Below are 19,396 nucleotides of genomic sequence, written 5' to 3'. Positions count from 1 at the left end.
CTGAATTGCTGCTGTTAATAGATAAAATTTATATAGTATGATATTCCAGATAATTTCAGTAGTGTTTAATATTGACTATGTCTATGAAATGTCCTAGTCTGGGGACCAGCAAAACGTATATATTGTCTTCCAGCAGACTTCCTTGCTGTCCAGCCATCTTCTTGTACCCCTGCTCTGTTCTTTCCAATGTCCTACAATCTGGGTGTTTTGAAAAGGCTTCCCTTGCTATTTGTAATCTTTTTGCATATTCTACCTCTGAAGACACTCTTAAAGCTTGGTGCCTCACAGCTGACCTTGTTGGCTCAAGCTTCAGCTTAATTTACAGAACTTAACTCCTGCAGAGCAGGTAGAACAGCCCTGATGGGAGCTGGAGGAGCTGCATTGCCTGGGCTGCCTGGGGGAAGGGAAGTGTGGGAGGCAGCAGTGGCCAAAGGATACAGGTGTTTTTGCTGTGCAGGGAAGGGCAGATGCTAGCCCTGGGTCCAGCCACAGGTCCCCATGGAGCTCTTCAATTGAGAGCTGGGTAGCAGGAGTTGGGACTGCTTAGGCTTCTTGCTCCCACACCCCATAAGACAGCCCCAGCTTTATCTGTCAGATATGACCATTATTGAATGCTTGCCTTTGCAGAGTGCCTTCAAATTTTTAAAGAATGGCTCATTTACAATGTGTATCACTGTTAATCTTTAAAGGGTTTTCAAGCTTTGCAAGAAAACAACACATGGTGTACAGCAAAAGTGGACTCATGTGCTTTAACCAGTGTTCTTTAATCATGTAGGAAAATGTAATGTTTAGCATGTGGCTTTGTTAGAGCTTAATATCTAGATGCAGTACTTTTGTTTCGAAGATGGAAGTATGGATGGCTTATTATCTTCTTTCTTTCCAGTTTATAGAAATAAAATTGTGATCTGTCAGGTTTTTTGTGTCTAGGCACTTATTTCAGGTTTGTAAATAACATCAAGATGTCAGATTTGCATCTGCTTGGTTTGTTAAAATAGTGTTGTGAATGGACTCAGCCAGAATAGTCTTCTGACACAGTAATACCTGCTGTGGGTTCTGTTAAGGCTTAATTTTATTTCTTTGTGTCTTAAGTCCCCATTATTTTTCCTTCTAGTTACTCTGTTTGCCTAAACTTTAGTGGACTCTGTTGTTGTTTTCTGGGGGTTTTGTTTTGCTCAAATGTCTCAGGTTTAAAAAAAATCATCATCTCTTTCCAACTGGAAGAAACAATGTACAAATAACCTAAGAAAGATATTTTGGAAAATGGAATGGATGCCAGTGATGAAGCTGACTCAAAACAGTGGCTGTTATGGCATGTAACACTTCCTTCAAGAGCTAGTTCTGGGATTCCAGAGAACCATGAGAGTGTGACTGCATGAAAATGTGGAAACCGTGTATGTGTGTCTCAGCCAATTAGTGGCAACTACTACATTCCTTCAAGATGGCACCACAAGATGCTTTTAGAAGTTCAAAACTGAGGAATTAGCATTCCTCAGTGATAAGTTTTTTAGTCAAGGTGCCAGAACTCAGTCATTGATGTGAGAGGCTGATAGACTTCTTCTCTCTCCCATGGGCTAAAACTAGTTTTCGCTGGCATTGGAGAACCTAATGTACAATTTAGATGTTTGGGGTTTTGTCTTTTGCTTAAACATAAAATGATATTAGTGTTAGAATAATCAGACTGAAGTTTGATGCTATTCTAAAACAAAATCAGGACCCATTGCAGAGCCTAAGGCTGGTACAAGAATACATTGAAAATATTTGTTTCTCCTGAATGCTTTTCTGAAACACTGACTTGGTATCCATAATTCATTTCTCATCAGAGTATGCTGGTGGTCATAGTTTTTAGCAGTATTTGAAGGACTAGAATAATAACTTAAATTGTTAGGATGAAAAACTCCCAACAAACAAAAAAACCCCAAAAAATCTCTAGACCATTTGTTAGGAATGGTCCATTTGCCTACCATCCTTGCCCTGGCGTACTTGTTAGAGTATATGTGGTCTGTAAGTTCAGGACTTCAGGGTAAAAGAACCCTTTTTTCAGCATCTTGTTTTTTACTGGGCAGTACCCATGGACTTGTTCTGAACTCATTATTTTGACACACATGGCTTTCATACACCCAAACAGATATTAGATTTGTAGTTATTCTTTCCCTAGATTAATTTTCCTTTAGATCATATTTTTAAAGATGAACTGAATTTTTCTCTATGCAGTAATTTCTTTGTTATTTTTCCTAGCATAAAGCAAAATAATACCAAGTAGGAAAACCACATTGTTTGTTGTGACTCCTTTTGAAAGTTCTTATACCTATATATATTAGAGACAATACTTTAGGCTCCACAAAGTTAGGTGTTGGTTTAATGCCTTCTGTTATTATTTGGCGAAGTTAGGCAAGATTCAAATATAGAAGTACTATAAAAAGCATGTTTGGCACATGCACTGTTGAATTTTAATGATGCTTAGACAAGCCTGTGGCAGCTTTCGCTGTCAGAGGTTCAGCAGGGCACTCCCCCTCGGTAGATGTTTTCTCCAGCTCTGATAGTGCCTTTAATTGGAGCTAAGCCTCAATCTTGAACTTGAGATCAAGTCTGGCTTTTGAACTATGGGAAGAGGTGTACTATATAATGGCTAAACAGGAGCTAAGTTTCTGAGTGGCAGAATACCACCTGAAAAGCAGAAAATTTGCCTCTGACGGATTAAAATTCAGATTTTGAAAAAGCACAGAAAAGAAAGGCATTGACATCAGCTGTCCCGGTTGTTTTACTGATTTTTGAACTACTCTTGCATAGGATTTATATTCTTAGGGTTTCTGTTCTTAGGGTGGGTCAGAACCACCCTAAGCAAGAATTTCTGCTATGTATTTAAAAAATGTTGTATTGATTATCAGTATGCAAAGATTGAATAATACTTTATAATTTTAAAGGCATAGAGGTAGTTGTAGATAGTTTGCTCAGTGCCCTCACAAACTGAAGTAATAGTATAAAATGCTAAGTCTTGCTTCTTTAGAAGATGTACTAGTACTAGAATCTGGTGCAAATGAACCCCAAGTTATTGAAGTCTCATAATGAGAACATTAAAAAAAAAGATATGTGGGGAATGGAAGAGTGGGCTTTTACATTGAAACTGGAAGAACGGTTAGGCATGAAAATAAAAACTGATATTCATCCCAAGACAGTATAAAATATTGCAGTGATCCATTTGTTTGTTGGTTTGGGGTTTTTTTTAGGAACTGAAATGATAAATCCTTTGTTTTGGTTTAATGACAAAATCTGGTGAGTTTCCCTCTTTGGGGCATTTACCAAACTGATGCCAGAGAATCTTTGCCGTTGAATGTTCTTCAGATGCTGTTATTTTAGCCTCTGCAGTTATGACAAGAGTCTAGACTTTGCATCAATTTTATGTGGTACCACTATTTATTTGCTGTTTGGAGTCTGCTTAGAAGCGTTGGAACACAGGTGTGTGGTGCCATCATCTCCACTTCGTGAGCGGAATGTCCATAAGCCTTAATGTCTGCACAGAGTTGCACTGTACAATTGCCACCCTGATATCTGCATCCTGACTGCTCCTCTTCTTGAACTGGATGAATTGCGCAGTTTTTCTGTTGGTAAAAGTAACTTACAGGATGGTTCCTTTCTTGTCATCTGAAATTTGCTGTACTGTAAGAAGTGGCTTGGGCAGCTGCTTTTGTAGGGTGAGCATTCCTGACTGAAAGTGTGTTCATCTGTGTAAGAAGCTAATCCCACCCATCTCCTTCTGTGTTTTGAGGGTGACGGTGTTAGCTTCTCCTTTCCAAACCCAGCATAGAGGTGAAAATAAGTGAAGGGATGTGTGTTCTTAATAAAAGTGGTAACTGCTAAACATGGATGTATAAAGTTGATAACCTCGTACAGAATAACAGATAATGCAGATAGATTTTATTTTAGGAGGGTAGGCTTAGATTAGATGTTAGGAAGAAATTGAGGGTGGTAAGGCACTGGCACAGATTGGCCAGTGATCTCCCCACCCCTGGCACTGTTAAAAGCCAGGTTGGATGGATCTGTGGGCAGCCTCATCCAGTGGAAGGTGTCCCTGCCTGTGGTGGTGTGTGTATGTGTAATGAAATGAGCTTTTAAAGTCCCTTCCAACCCAAACCATCCTATGATTCTGTTTATATATTGGTTTAAACCAGACTCTTAGTTTGTTACTCTGGATTTGAAACATTTAAGGAGGCTTGGGTCACTTCAACCTTAAGTACCTCTTCGTGGTGCTGTGTTGCCCCATGGATACTTATGATGGCCGTACACTTTTTGTGGTGCAGATTGGATAGGCTAGATTTTTTGCCCAGCATTATGCAGCTTTCAGAAATATATTCTGAGGTTTGTCCCGAAGTGAGGCTTATGAAGGATTGTAGTTTAACCTGACCTGTGTGCCCCTCCTCCCTCCATGGAATGTAAACTAAGTGAATTATAATGCCCTCTGTCATTTGTAACTATTCTTTCTTTACCATGATCATGAAAATTACAAAATGTGCGAGTGCAGAAATACTCAAAGTTATGTTTATTTCTAGTGGAAAGCAACACAGTTACTTGTTTATTGAGCTTAAGAGTTGGGTCTGCTTTGAAGTGGCTTTTAGTAAGTCACCTGATGTGGGTAAAGACAGTTAAAACAAATATATATGGAATTGTAATCTCTGTGTGATTTTAGGAATGTTTTCACTGTTGTGGATTCTAATATGATAAACAATGAGTTGTCACATCACCGTTTGAATATGGGTGATGTGAGTCAGGGGAAGGCTATAAAGCCCATTTAGAACATATCACAGGAATGTACAGTCTGCCTCACACAGTATAACTGGCAGTAAGGTATTAATTATGCATTGGTGCATAAAAGTGTCTTTGTGTGATATCTTTGAAACACAAGCCAATCATGCTTTTGATTGACAAAAAAAAAGATTTTATTGTGGTTGTTGATTCAATAAAAGAAGTTTTGTTAATGGTGGCTTTTTTTCCCAGAGAATTTTACATAAAGTACTTAGTGCAAGTTATTGAAAGTGACATAATTGCAGTGACATTCTGCAAAATTTGCAATATGTAGCAGTTAACTTGGCTTTTCTGGTTTGTACAATATTTGAGACAGTGGATCTCACTAAGTATACAGGCACTTTTATTTGAGTTTAAAAATCTCAATGTGTAAAACATCATAGCAGTAGTAGACTGTGTGTTGGAAGGTTTGTGACGAGGCCTTGTCGGCAGAGCACGGAGCACCAGTGGGAGCCTCTGGTGTCCATAGTCTGTCTGTAAGGAGCTTCACCCATTCCTGTGGGTACCTCGCTTCCTTCTCACCTGAGGTTTGGTCAGTGTGCTTGCTTGTTTTGTGGGTGTTTTTTGTCACACCACTTGTTTTGAACCCATTCCTCCCTGGTTCTGTGGCCCTTGTGGAAGGTGTGGAATGCACAGGTACTGCTTGGCCTGCTGAGTCACCTCTGAGCTAGCACCCATGCTCTGCGTTTACCTTCTGAGCATGACCTTTTTGGGCACTGCATTTTGCATTTGTGATGTGCTGGACTCTGTGTTCTGGGACTCTGATGTGCTTCCCTTCATCACCTGCAATATTTCTGGCAGTATCTCATTGATACAAGAACTAGTGGCAGACTGACAATGTTATTATGACGCAGTGAAATACCTTGCTGTAAGGCAAGAGAACACAGTATTGTGGTACTCTTCTATAGTTTGGGGTCATAAAGTTGCTACAAATTTCACTTGGTCGTTGAGAAAAACTGAAGCGTATTTTTACCCAACTTTTTTTTCACTGTGTTAGAGGTAATAATGGAAACAAGGAAGCAGTACATGCGAATGTAGAAGTTAAATTGGAATTTGGAGATGAGTTTAGTGTTTAGATGTCTTCAAAATATACCTCATAGTATTCACACATCCCTGCTAACATTGATAGGATAAGAGTAGGAAAAGGGTTTTTCTTCATTAGGGTACATTTCCATGAAGGTTTTGAACATAGAATAGGTAGGTAATTGACTGTAAAGAAATTTCAACCTGATATATTTGAAAATTATTTGACTGTTGTTTCCTTCAATAAATCTTTTTTTTTTTTATTGTTTCTATTTTTACTAAACATTAGTAATTTTTTCCCCCCAAAATACAACATTTTTCCTGTGTAAAGCTTCACGTACTTCCCTTCTTTGTTCCTTTTTACTAAGAGATTACTTTCTGTTTTCATTGGGTTAAGTTGCATTAATGATGATTATTCACCATGGAAAATTCTGGGAAAATAGCTGGAGTTTCAGAAAAAGCATTGAGAGGAACTGACATAAATCACTACACCAGGAAAATTTTAAAAAGTAATTTTCTTCTTAGTTTTACTTAATGATTTTTCTCTTTTACAAATATGAGAGATTAATAATCAGTCATGGCAGTTCATAACTATTGACTGACAAAATAGCTCAAATGAACCAAATGTCTCACTTATACTTGAGGTTAAAAAGGATATGGATCTGCTGTAACTGGTATGGACTTTTTAGTCACAAAATGCATTAGGCCTATAGTGTAATTATTGCTGATCCTGTCTAATGACTGTTTTGGGGATTATCCCTTTTGGAGTTAGCCATCTGCTGTGGTTAGAGTAATTAAACATAATTAAGGGTTAACTTAGTTTGAAATCAAAACTATGTATGTCTCTAGGAGAAGAATGTAAATTTCTTCCATTCAGAATAATTCTGAAATACCAATATCCCATTTCTCTATTAAAGACATTAAACAAGCAGCTAAAATAAAGTTTGAAAAAGCACCCTCTCAAAAAGAGTTCTCGGACCCCTGCAAACTGAAATAAAAGGAGCAGGGTGGGGGTGAGAGAGAGAGGAGAGCCTTAAAAGGGCAGCTTATTACTGTTCTCCCAGTTCTTATTTGATCAAACAGATGGCCTATGTTAGTTAAAAGCTTGCGAGTCTAGCTATATTTACTTTTCTGTATTTAAAAAGTATTGATTTGCCAAGGATGTCTTCTTATTTATGACTCAAGCATGGATTGCTTGTAGGTGGTTCTTAACTATGCTTATTTATAAAATACTTTAGATGTTCACATCTGAGAAACTCCAGGCCTGTCAGCCTGACCTCAGTGCCCAGGAAGGTTATGGAATAGATCATCTTGGGTGCGGTCACACGGCGGCACATGCAGGAAACCAGGGGAGCAGGCCCAGCCAGCAGGGCTTTAGGAAAGACAGGTTCTGTCTGACCAACCTGATCTCCTTTTATAACCAGGTGACCTGACTAGTGAATTAGGGGAAGGCTGTGGATGTGTCTGCCTGGACTTCAGCAAAGCCTTTGATCCTGTCTCTCACAACATTCTCCTGGAGAAACAGGCAGCTCATGGCTTGGACAGCTGTACTCTTTGCTGGGTTAAGATCTGGCCTCCCCCCAACTGGTTCGGGAAAGAATTTCCTCAGAGACAAGAGGAAAAAACCTGTTTATTTAGCAGGCAAAATACTCCCCAGCACAAAAAATGAACAATACCAGATGACAAAACTCATTTGCTGCTCTGAAGAGACGACAAATTCAGAAAGTCTCTCCGGTGGGTAGTTGCTCTGTTATCAGTCCCTCCGGCACTGGGAAAGGCTGCAGAGAAGGCCCCAGCAGGCTGCAAAGTGTGAGCTCTTGGTGTTTCCTTGGGTTCCTTGGGTCTGGAGCAGGTCCAAATGGTTCCAAGAAAAGGGAAAGAAAAACAGTCCAGGGAAAGCTCCGACTGTCTCAGCTAGCTTAACTAACTAAAAAGCAAAAGGAGCATGGGGTCCTGCCCCATCCGTGCCCAGACATCAACAGTGTTCCCGCAGACTGTGGAAGAGGAGTCCAGTCTCTGATAACAAAAATCTGCACTTCTTCTCCCCGCTTTCTCTCTCAGCCAGTCTTGGGGACACAAAATATAATATCCAGCATAAACAGAACACATGGCTGGGGATACAAGCATCATAACATCACCCTAGGACATTGATTCATGATAAATTGGCCTGTAAAGAGTAAAAGCAGTGAAATCTTTAGGTGCTGTTGAGGGTGGAGTGGCTGTTTGCAGTTGGTACAGAGGGTAGGCAATTCTGTATGACAGACTGTACCTCCCATGTTAGCAGTTTTCACTTTCCCAAAGTAGTATGCTTTGTTCTGCTAGCCTGCAAAGCCTGGAGACTTTCCTCATGCATAGAAATTGCAATGTATAAAAACTGTTAGTGACAAGGAATGAACAATTTAGTTGAAATGGGTACAGTGTATCTTCACAGTATTTTGTGTTTCTCCATTGATTTTGCTTTTGTATTTGCTGTGGCTTTTTAAATTTCATTTTTACTGTCTGAGACAACCAAGGATCTACTTTTTGGAGAGGCAGGTAACAGGTTTTATGCTATCTTTCAAGTGTGCATTTGTGAAGTCACTGTTTAATACAGCTTTGGATCAGAAGTGCTGTTTAACATAGCAGTTTTCTAAGCTGTTTAAAATAGAATTTAGAAGAGTGTGTCTTTCTTATGTACTTGGCATTCTGCTTTACAAAATCTCATTCTTGCTGGGAATGAGATTTTATAAGTTGTTTGCTTTAGGTTCAGTGCTTACCCCTCAGGTTTCAGGTGTCAATCTGAGAAAGGGTATTGCCTGTGTCCATGAGGGAGACTCCATGAGAGGAACAAGTTTCTTGGAAGTTTCCCAGTTAGGAGTTCAATGTGCTTAGTCTCGTGGCATTTTTAATAGGACAGGGACTTTGGAATTTTTTCTCCACCTTATTTATACTGTGATCTTGACTCACGATCATCTGCTGCTCTGGCAGATTGAGTCAGACAGTCTGTTGATGCTGCTACCACTGTGAAAAGACATCATTGGCTTGGCTGCACTTCTTAAGTATTTGAGAAACTACTTTACAGAATATGCTGAGTTGGAAGGGACCCACAAAGATCATTGAGTCTAACTCCTGTCCCTGCACAAGTCTGTCCCCAGGAGCCACACGATGTCCCTGAGTATTGTCCAAACACTTTTTCTAGTGTTTTTAATAATAATGTTACTGTCTGTTTCTCTTAAAATACACATGCTTGCTCCATGAAATAAGTCTGGTGGCTTTGGATTTAGGCAATTCATGGCACAGATAAATGTCTTATTTTGTATGAAAAGCTTACCAGGAAACAACACCACCACCACCAAAAACTCCTAGCAACTTACAGGAGTTCTTGTACTTATATTATCTCACCATAATTGCTGGGTTTTTTCTTAAATTAGGAGTCTAGATATGGACATTTTGGCATGCAATACCGGTTCTTTAAAGTTGGCTGTCAGAGAGCAGCAAAGAGCAGGGCTGTTCTGCAAGGAGGGGTAAGCTGGCAGTTGAGTCTTACACAGGCAGGGCTTTTGCCTTCTCCAGCACAGTGCTGGTCACACGGTTAGACAGAATAGTGGAATCTGTCATGCCCAGCATCCATCTGGTTGCCTGATGAGAAGTAGCAGAAAATGGGAGCTGATGCCATCCTAGAGGGCAGGTAGAGCATGTGATGTAGCCAAGACGCAGGGGCACAGGCAGGCTGCAAGAGTGGTGGGCTGGCTCCGTCCAGCCTGAGCTGAAGTGGAGCTCCTGAGCACAGGGTGTGGTAGAGGCATTCAAGGTGAAATGTGATGTAACTCTGAACAGCAGTACCAAATTCCCACAGTTCTGCAGCTCTGCTGAGTTCCCTGACCGATGGGTGCTGTTAATGGGATGTACCTCTCATGTGAAGGTCTCATGGGAACCTCTTGAGAATTTAGTGCAGATCCTGAGACACAGTCAGCACAGACAGTCCCATAGTCCCTTGTGATTTCCCTTGCTGCCATAGAAGACAGATATTTATCTTCTCTCTTCCAGATATGGAGTCTGGAGAGCGGTTAACGTCATCATCAGTCTCCTCTACTACAGCGGCTTCCACTCCAGCATCTTCTACACCGTCGGTAACTTCAGAAGCATCGAAAGGTGGCCTTTCCTCTGGAGCCGCGACACTGAGCTCCACAATCAACACGTGTGGTAAAAATGACTCAAGTCTATATTGCAATGTAATTTTAGTGTTTGTCAGCGCTTGTAATTATTATTACAAGTCAAACGTAATAAGGTTGCACAGATGCATCCAAGAAAAATGTCTGAGGTTTTTGGTTTTGCCAAGTGGCATTCATTTGCTGTGAATAGATTTTACATAGTACTTACTTATTGAAGGAATGAAATTGATCAAAAATTACTATTTAATATGTGGAAAAAAAAATCAGTTTGCAAGGCTGCCTTGAGAGTGAGGATCAAATAAAGGGTTCATCTAGCAAACTCTGTGCCACTTTCAGATTAAGTTGTAATAATCAGCTTCTTGAACGTACATCTTGTTCTCACCTTTTAAGCCCAGCCCATACTGTAGTTTTACATTTGGATGAGTAGTTTCTTCTAATGGAGCTTGAAATGGAAAAGATAAATTTCACAATGTCACAGTCTTGGGTAATCTTGACTAGAGTGAAATATCTTACCTTGAATCAGAAATATATATGGAAGATTTCTCCATGCAAGAATCTAATTTTTGTGATTGAAACTCCCATTTCAGCGGAACGATGCAAACGTCATCCACAGAACAAGAAACGGTAAACTCTTCCCTGCTGTTTCTTACTTAACTGTTCATAAACAGATCTTTTTTTGGAGAACATTGTTTCTGTTAGCCTGATTCTTGAATGATATATGGTAAATAGGAAGTTTTTTCAGCTTAAATTAATGGTAATCCCCTGTTTTCAGAAAAAACTCTGTTCTTGCAGCAAAATGAGCAAAAGTATATTCTCCAAACTGATACAACTTGATAAGTAATGAGTAGATTCCAAGTCCCCAGTTTCATCCTGCATTTGTTTATTTTGTATCTGCCCCAAGAAACTGAAACCAGAATGTCTCCAGACCTAGAGTTATGTCTCAACTATTTATTTTAATTTTTCTAAAATCAGCCAGAAAATTCTTAACTAAAACTCTTCTGGAATAAATAACGAAGTGTTTCATTTTTCAGTACCCCACTAAAGACTCATCTCCAAAAGAATTTTTGGTCTATATTCATTAGCCCATGCCACTAGAAATGGGTTTCTTTGGTGGTTCCTAAAATGTAGCAGGAGTAAATTTCCATATGGCTATGAATGTATAGTCCTAACCTGAGCATTTCTGTGACTCATTTACCTCTCCTTGCTGCTTTTGCTGTGTGCATATTACATCATGTAATTCTGTATCTACTGTTAAGGTTCTGTGCATTTATAGGGATATGTATTTGGTCTGCCAAAATACAGTAAGACTGAAGCAGATGAATAATGTAATAAAGGTACTAAACTGTCAATTTTGTTCTTTATTAGGAAACACAGCTGGTTCTTTACTAAGGGCCTTTTAAAAATTCTATTTTCATCTTTTATTTTTAAAAAAGTGTAATTTCTGTCTGGTAGCTAATAGTTAAAAAGACTGATAGTAATTACCAGCAGTCTTTTTTTTTTTTTTTGATGGTCAGATTGTTTGCTTGGCTGCATCTGATGTTTAAGAACATACATAATTTTTCAAGGACACTTTGTCTTCCTAAAACCAAGCTGGAATGTAGTTTACTATCAATACCATCAGTTTTATTTATGAGTACGTCTGTTTCTCTGCTGACGCAGTGCACTGTGGTTACTGTTGTGTCCACTGTGGAAAGGTTCCACCAAGTGTTTATGCTGCCAGCCAGCTGCGTGTCTTGAATTTACAGGATACTCTGTAGCCAAGGTAGACTATATACTAGCCAGGTCTAAACTGCAGTGTTCTTCACTCTGTGATATTTTAAAAACCCCATCAATGTCTGTCAAACAGATAATTGAATTATCTTCAAATTTAAAAATGCATTTTTCTAGTATCTAATAAAATATTTTTTTTAAGAATAAGCAATTATTCTTACTAAGAGAAGGTAATGCATCTTAATGCATGAGATTAGAGAGGTTCTTTTTAGCCCAAAAAGATCTCTTTATTTTCTTTGCAGCAATCAGTAGTCTATTAAGTAGTCTCTGCAATAAAGTTGATTGCATACCGTGTCAGGTGCCCATGATATATGATGAGTTAGAACTGGAAGTCTTTATGCTTTGCCAGGGAGATTAAAATACAAGTAAATTATTTTGGCATATTCCCAGGTCAGAAAGACAAAGCACCTCTGTGAAACCATTGTGGAATATATCACATACTGTTAGTTTAATTGGTTAATTTGCACTAGTTCCTGAATAATTAAAACATTCTAATCAAGTAAACAGAGATTTTATTTGATTTCTTCTTATTCACCCATTGCTGAAAATAAGGTGCACTGGAAAAGTAAATTGCCTCTGGAAAGAGGTTTACATTCACCCTCATGAGAATGTTATCAACTTTGGAAGAATATAAATCAATAGCTTTTTCTCAAAATAAAACCATAATTCAGTGTTTTGTCTTTATGAAAAGCAATAATACTAGTGTGTGAAACCATTCTAAGCTGAACATTTAAGCTGTATTGTTTTGATGTTATCAGAGCTGGAAAGTCTTTAATTTTTATTTTTCAAGAAAGGGAAGCTCATTAACTTTTTATTAAATAACAAAATTTTTTTTTTTCCCAGACCAGAAGCTGTTTTTGTTAGAGCAAAATTGTTCAGTCTTATTTGGAGTTCCCCATTTCTCCTTAATGAGATCCATAACAATTTTAAAATGGTGTACATAAATGCACAAAGTCATTCTTTGTTAGTAAGAGACCAGCATTGTTGAAATGTATTTTGCCCTTTGGAATAATGCTTTCAATCATTTATCTGTGCAGTGGTTAGTAGAATTTCAAAAACTGTGCTCAAAAATATTTAACCTATTTAAAACTAAGCCAAGAATGTTAAGGAGTGAGATTTAATATGAAATTTACCTATGTGGAGCATGTGTAAAGTAAGTTAGTAACTTGAAGAGTGAACATTAAAATAGGAAAATTAAGGAAATACTATAATTAATTGGTAAGCAGACTGTTAGTATTTTCATGAGATAAGAAAGGGGGGAAATGTCATTACAGTTCAGTGTAGTGTTACAAGACTTCCACCATTTTTTGTTGGTGTTTTATTTCTTCCACATGCTTAAATGTGTATTTTAAAATGGATGGCTTCTCTTTCCTAGATACATTAGGTAATGGCTCAGATAGCACATTTAGTATGTCTTCTTTCAAGGCTGTTATAGTGTGTAGTATAGTGTACAGTTAGCTGCACTTTCTCTATGATGAAGAATGTTGATGAACAATCTCAGAGATTCTTTTGACTCGGAAACTCTTCAAAGTATTATGAAACTTTGCAATGCAGTGTTGCTCATCAAGCATGATTGAGAATCACCACTGTGGTCTGTGAGAGAGAAGCATTGTGGAAGAAGATACACAACTGAGGTTTGGATTGGTTATGGTTGTTTTTTGGGTCTTTTTTGTGATAATTTACAAAGTGATGTTAAAGCCATTTGAACTAAATTCAGCAAATGTAGACCTGAAACATGATGCTTTTAAACTCATGTCAGAAGCTTAAAGAAATACTCTACACATCACCTGCAATAGTTAGCATCAATGAAGTGAAAATCCCTTCTTGTCTTGGAAGAAGGAAAAAACGGCACCTGAACCAGAAATGTGAAATCAGTAAGAGGAATTTCCCTGCACTGTCTATGTAGTATTCCTGTTACGTTGCCTTGTAGTTGCTACCTTGAAGTTGCTAATAAATGAAAAATCCTAGTGAATGCCCTTGTGTTCCTAACACCTAATAGGATGAGTTACTGCAGTCAGGAATTCATTCCAGAATTATTCCTTATATACACAAACACAGTAATAATGTTTAAAACATGTAGAGGGAGGAGCAGGATTAGTAAGTTAATGGTTTGTGTGTAGAACTCCACCAGAAGCATGGTCAGTGTGCAGAGGCCTTTGTTGCTAACGGGAGTCTTCTGGAAGACAGGGAATGCTGGTCTTTCTTATGCTGTCCTTTTTGATGTGAATGGTCTTTATATTAAAGGATGGCACGCATGAATTTAATGTTCTTTGATGTCAGTCTTTTCCTGCTTTTTATCTCCATTAGGGACTACGTTGTTCTTCTGGTTATGTATGCTTTTACAGTCTGAGAATTCCATTATTTGTTTTCTATACTTGTGTTCAGGCTATCTCTAAAGCTGAAGTTTAGTTCTGAAATTCCTATGAGATTTCCTCTATCAGGATTACAGAATTTCTAGGCCTTTGATTTTTGTCTGTCATCTTAGCTATTATATATTCTTATTTTGTCCTACCCTGTGAATACATGCTGACTTGCCTGCTCTCTTCTGTGCTGCCCTTCCCGAACCTTCCAGTGTGTAGCAGCTCAAATAACTTCTCTATTTACTTTTTTCTGGTCACCTCCTCCGTTCATTTTCCTTTTCACGTATTTTCCTTGCTGTATTGACTTCAATATCCTTACTGTTTAAGGTAAGCACAGGTCTAACCATGCTTACATTTTGCATGTAATTTTTAGTCTGGTTCATCTAGCTTTAGTGCTCCCACTAGGACCACATTGCCACTCACTTCTCCCCTGCCTCTCACCACCACCCTTGCCCTTGAAGAGGGCTGGAGAGCAAAATTGGAGGCATAAAAAGCCAAGGTCACAGGTCGAGATAAGTACAATTTATGGAAACAGATGAGATAAGAAAACAAATATTAACATCAGCAGTACTGTCAGAGGATATAAGAAACAGACTATTCAAATGGAACCCCGCCCAAGCCAACAATAGACAATTACTGACTTCTGCCACTGGTGCGCCTACTGGGAAGAGAGCCCTTCTCCCTGGAAGAGAGTCCCTTTCCCCTGCCAGTGATGTGAGATTTATTTGAATAAACTTTGGGTCCTGGCCATGCTCCGTCCCAACGACTGCAAAACTAACCCTGTCCTGGCTTGGAACCAGGACACCTCTTCATCACGTCTGATCTTCATCTTGTCTTCCCACCTTCCAGTCTGAGAGATGGCATGACGCGTAGTGAAGTTAGAAGCAGGATCACCAGTTGATACTGGGGTATTTGAATAGGGTTGTTACAGGAAAAAAAACAGAGGCAGTATTTTTGCAATGCAGTGTCAAACTCAAGTATAGAAACCTCTTGCAGTGGCTGTAGAGTTACTATTGGGTAGCTAGCAGTTCCTCTGTTTAATAGGTCTTCTCACGGGGAACAGCTTCAGATGTGGTTTTGTGGTGGAGGCCTCGGAGTATTGCAAGACTCAGATTGCAGAGGTGACTGAAAGCTGTTGTGTTACTTCGTAGTTCCAGTGTAGGAAGAGTGCTGAGATAATAATAAATGTTAAAGGGTGATATGTGAATACTGATTCAGTTTATAAGACTAGCAGTTTCACTTTGGGGTGATCAGTGTCATATAGCTTTCTAGTAAGTATTAATTTTCAGAATGCATTTAAATAAAACTGCATTGCAATCTTTATCAGCATGGCTTTAATGACTTAAGACCAGAGTTGCTTCAGGAAATGTATGTCATTGAGAAGTTCCTTAATGTTTTGTTTTTACTTCTAGGTTTAGTAAATCTGCTCTGAATTATGCACAGCAATATGCTTACTGAAATACTTAAATATACTATTAGAACAACTGAAGTTTGTTTTTATTTCCTTTGCGGTTCAGAATGGTGGCGAACAGCAGACACACACTCTCGTCCTGGGGCAGCTTTTTTCCCACCACTCTTGGGAATTCCCACGTTGTTTGCTCCTCCTGCACAGAATCATGATTCTGCTTCATTCCACTCAAGAGCTACAGGAAAAAGTAGTCGGAGTAATACTGACAAAGGTAATGGCTGGAAATTATCATATTGAACTTCTGCACATCCAGAAAGATGTGGAATTTGACGTTTACTTTCCTCATTCTTCCCATTCCTAAACAGTTCAATAAAAATTGGTTCTGTTAGGTAAGAATGATACATACCAAGTATGTGTTTGCCCTTTAAATCATGGATGATTAAACGAAAATAACTCCAAATCACAGTGACACATTGATGACAGATTTTAATATATGTGGCGAGTAACTTGTAAGTATCTAGGATCTTGTTACATGCCTGTGGAACATTAGGTGACTGGAACATTTCAAAGAAATTACTTGTTACTCCAGATTTATTTTAAATGTCACTTTGTAAATCTGTCATCTTTAGGTATGAATGGATCACTGAATGGCAACAGTACCAGTGCAGTCTCAGCTCTCAGCACATCCGTGCTCTCCGCTAGCATTGCAACATCGGCAGGACCAGTGAAAAGTGTGACCTCAGGAGCTGGAGGACGCAAATACAACCAGGAGCAAAGCAAAGTTCAGCTCTTGGATACCAGAGCTGACAAAATCAAAGACAAGGTAGATACACTGAAAGAAACTGAAGAGTCAGACAAAAAATTTGACATGATAAGTGTTCTGCACACAGGAGCATTTTTAAGCATTCTTTCTGAGTACAGAATGTTTTGGGTTCTTCTGATCTATTAGAGCACGATCTGTCTCCTTGTCTCTGTAGGGATTTTTTGTGTGTATTGGTGTTTGAAATTTTTAAAAATTGTTTTGGGGTTTTTTGACATACTTATGAACAAAAGTTACTATTAGTGCTAATTTCACTAGTTAATAAGTTAATAGCGGTGTCCAACATCTTGTTTCAGTTAATTTATCTAATTTTTAAAAAATTGTATTTTTAACACCAGTATTTGATATTATTTATTACAGTATATATATGCATATATATTGGTATTACAATTATAATATTATCGATTATTTCTATGAATTTAATTAGGTTTTCATGTGTCTTATAAAACCAGAAAATTTTAGATGTTAAAAGTGCTTTTCTGTAAGCCATTTTCTATTTATCAGAAGAAAGAACTATTATTCACTGCTGTGTTTCAGCAATAATCTTAGCTATCTAATATGAAAGACATGAGTGCTCTCAGTGAGTTAGTAAACCTTATATACTCACCTAAGCACTCTAAGAATTTTGCTGCTCTTGGAATCAAAACTATTGAGGCAAAACACAGAAAATGGTGTACTGGGAAGGTGATTACTGTCAGAATAAAAGCTAAGGGAGTAATTCTCTACTGATAGCCATCTAGGCCAAAATACTTTTCTTTCTTTATTTATTTTTGTTTTGTGAGTGAATTGGCCTTCTTGCTTTCTTTCTGTTACTGAACTACATTCAGCTACCAAGTCCAAATGTTTGAAGGGGAGAGGTTGGCATTTTCAAAGGACAGCTGGGGTTTGATATATCTTTGTAAAAATAGGGGTTAGCACCGAAATGGCTGCTTATAATTGTGTAGTGATATACAATGTTTAGTATATGGACAATAGGAAAATTACTAAGGATATTTTCTCTTAAAACACTCTTCGTGTTCAACAGTTGACACCTTTTGAAAGTATTAAGCTAGTTAAAGGTATTTGGGTAATCTTTGACTTTTTTCAGGCTTAAATGTTAAAAATGGCTCTTTCTAAAATTCTGCTTTTTTATCCTGGGTATCTACATGCAAAATTTATCTTTCTTTCTGTGGTGCAGAGGTAAAGCTTTTTCAGATAGTGTTTCTGTATTTCTGACTATTACTACAGTTGGGCAGGGTACCAAATACATTTCTATTTTACTACTCTAAACACCATCCCAAAAGGTACTTTTTGGCTCTTTGCTTTATTCAGAAAATTTTACTTCTTTTTGGCCATTGTTTGTTTGTTTGTGTTTTTGGTTCGTTGGTTGGTTTGTTGTTTTGGTTTCTCCTCCCTCCCCATTTTCTGTCAGGATGTCTGTCAGCATTGTTATCTTCTCCTTTGTGTTACCTTTCATCTTTAAGTATAAATTTGGTGCTGTTGGTAGATTTCTTGATGCAAGCACTGATTTCAAACTCCAGTTTTATTGACTAAATACTGAGGTGCTGTAAAAGGATGGATTTGATGTGCAAGTACCTTTCTTAAGAATGTTGTGTTCCATATCTTGACTTTTAAGTCCTTTGTCTCATGCAGATAAAAGTCAGGTTGTCTTTTTCGTAAGTTCCTGGAGTAAATTTTGAAATACTGAAATGGAGCTTTTGTTCCTAATCTTACTTAATATGCTGATGTTCATAGCTTCTTTTCTTCTGAAACTTTTTATGAGGTAAATGGCATTTGTCAGTGTAATGATTTGAACAACCTTTTGTATCAAAACATAGAAATTACTCCAAATGAGAACTCTAATATGACGATGATTATGATTATTAAAGCTGAGCTTTGTACAAGTGATGTTATGCTTTTAAATTTCTACGTGTAAAACTTGTCTCTTCTTAAAAGCATGTCTTACTTTAAAACCTTTTAATATACTTTTCTAAAAGTTCTTTTATTTAGGGTTTTAGTTTTTTAGTATTCATCTTCTGATTTCATCAGTCATCACCTTAGTTGTAATTTCTTTTTGGGGATGGTATCTAACAAAACCTGCTAAAATATTTATTTAGTTTTAGAAAAAAAAGAAAAAGGCAAAGCTGATATCAAAGTGTTTTTACAGTTGATGAAAATCTAGAGTTACTTTCGATATAATGTAGTTGTCAGAGTATTTCAGCAGATTCTGGTCCATTTTTCAGAAGCAAATCCCAGAAGCAATTTGATGAACATATTCTTTTCAGTCCTCAAAACTCTATTTTGCTGTACAGCCCATACTGTGAAAGTAGCTAAATGAATGCATCACTGAAACTTTTGATAAACCTAATGTTTGTTGTTCTTTCTGTGCTAACCTGTACCACAAGTTTTGGGCCTAAATTTGGCATTTTATGCCAAATACTATAAATTTGTGATGTAGTGATGTCAGCAGTGGTCAGAAAAAGACTTCAGTGGAACTTTGTGACCAGTTTTTAATTTTCATCACCTTGTGAAGCACTTCTTCTTTAGGCATTGCAGATCGCTTTTCTCCAAAGTCTCGCTCTTCTTTGTTTCAAAGATTATGTGTCATAATAAGATTACATACCAGATTAAAATGGAAGCATTAACAGAGAATTCATCTTCCCGGTAGAAGCCCAGAAAAAAAGCAGTGGAAAGCTCGAGTAACAGCGACAGTGATTCGGGCTCCTCTTCAGACACCTCAAGTGAAGGTGTCAGTAGTAGTGACTCTGAGGACCTAGAGGAGGATGAAGAGGAGGAGGAGGAGGAGGAGGACCAGAGTGCTGAAGAGAGTGAAGATGATGAATCTGATTCCGAAAATGAAGCACATCACAAAAGCAAGAACAAGGTACAACACCTCACTCTCCTGTCCACAGTCTTGTTTCTACAAGCTGTTTGTGACAAGTTGACCTACTCACATCAGTGAACAAATAGTCAACAATTATTTAACTGCATATTAATAAATGCTAAGAATACTCATTTTAGGTTTGCTTCAGCATCTTCTGTTTGTGTGGTTTTTTGGTTCTTTTGTGTGCATGCATGTCTTTGTATG

General features: G+C 38.0%; 1 protein-coding gene across 1 annotated transcript in view; it reads left to right on the top strand.

The window, feature by feature from the left end:
• Nucleotides 1-19,396, top strand: part of BAZ2B (bromodomain adjacent to zinc finger domain 2B) — a 111,538-nt gene that overhangs the window by 42,117 nt on the left and 50,025 nt on the right. The window contains exons 2-5 of the mRNA XM_066554002.1: nt 9,847-10,002; nt 15,619-15,780; nt 16,139-16,332; nt 18,977-19,192. Of these exons, the coding sequence (XP_066410099.1) occupies nt 9,849-10,002; nt 15,619-15,780; nt 16,139-16,332; nt 18,977-19,192 (726 nt within the window). The 5' untranslated portion in view covers nt 9,847-9,848. The remainder of the gene's footprint in view (nt 1-9,846; nt 10,003-15,618; nt 15,781-16,138; nt 16,333-18,976; nt 19,193-19,396) is intronic.

The sequence above is a fragment of the Molothrus aeneus genome, chromosome 7, assembly GCF_037042795.1.
Source record: "Molothrus aeneus isolate 106 chromosome 7, BPBGC_Maene_1.0, whole genome shotgun sequence".
NCBI lineage: Eukaryota > Metazoa > Chordata > Aves > Passeriformes > Icteridae > Molothrus > Molothrus aeneus.
The sequence above is the reverse complement of the archived record's forward strand: the minus strand, read 5'-3'. Positions and strand labels throughout refer to the sequence as shown.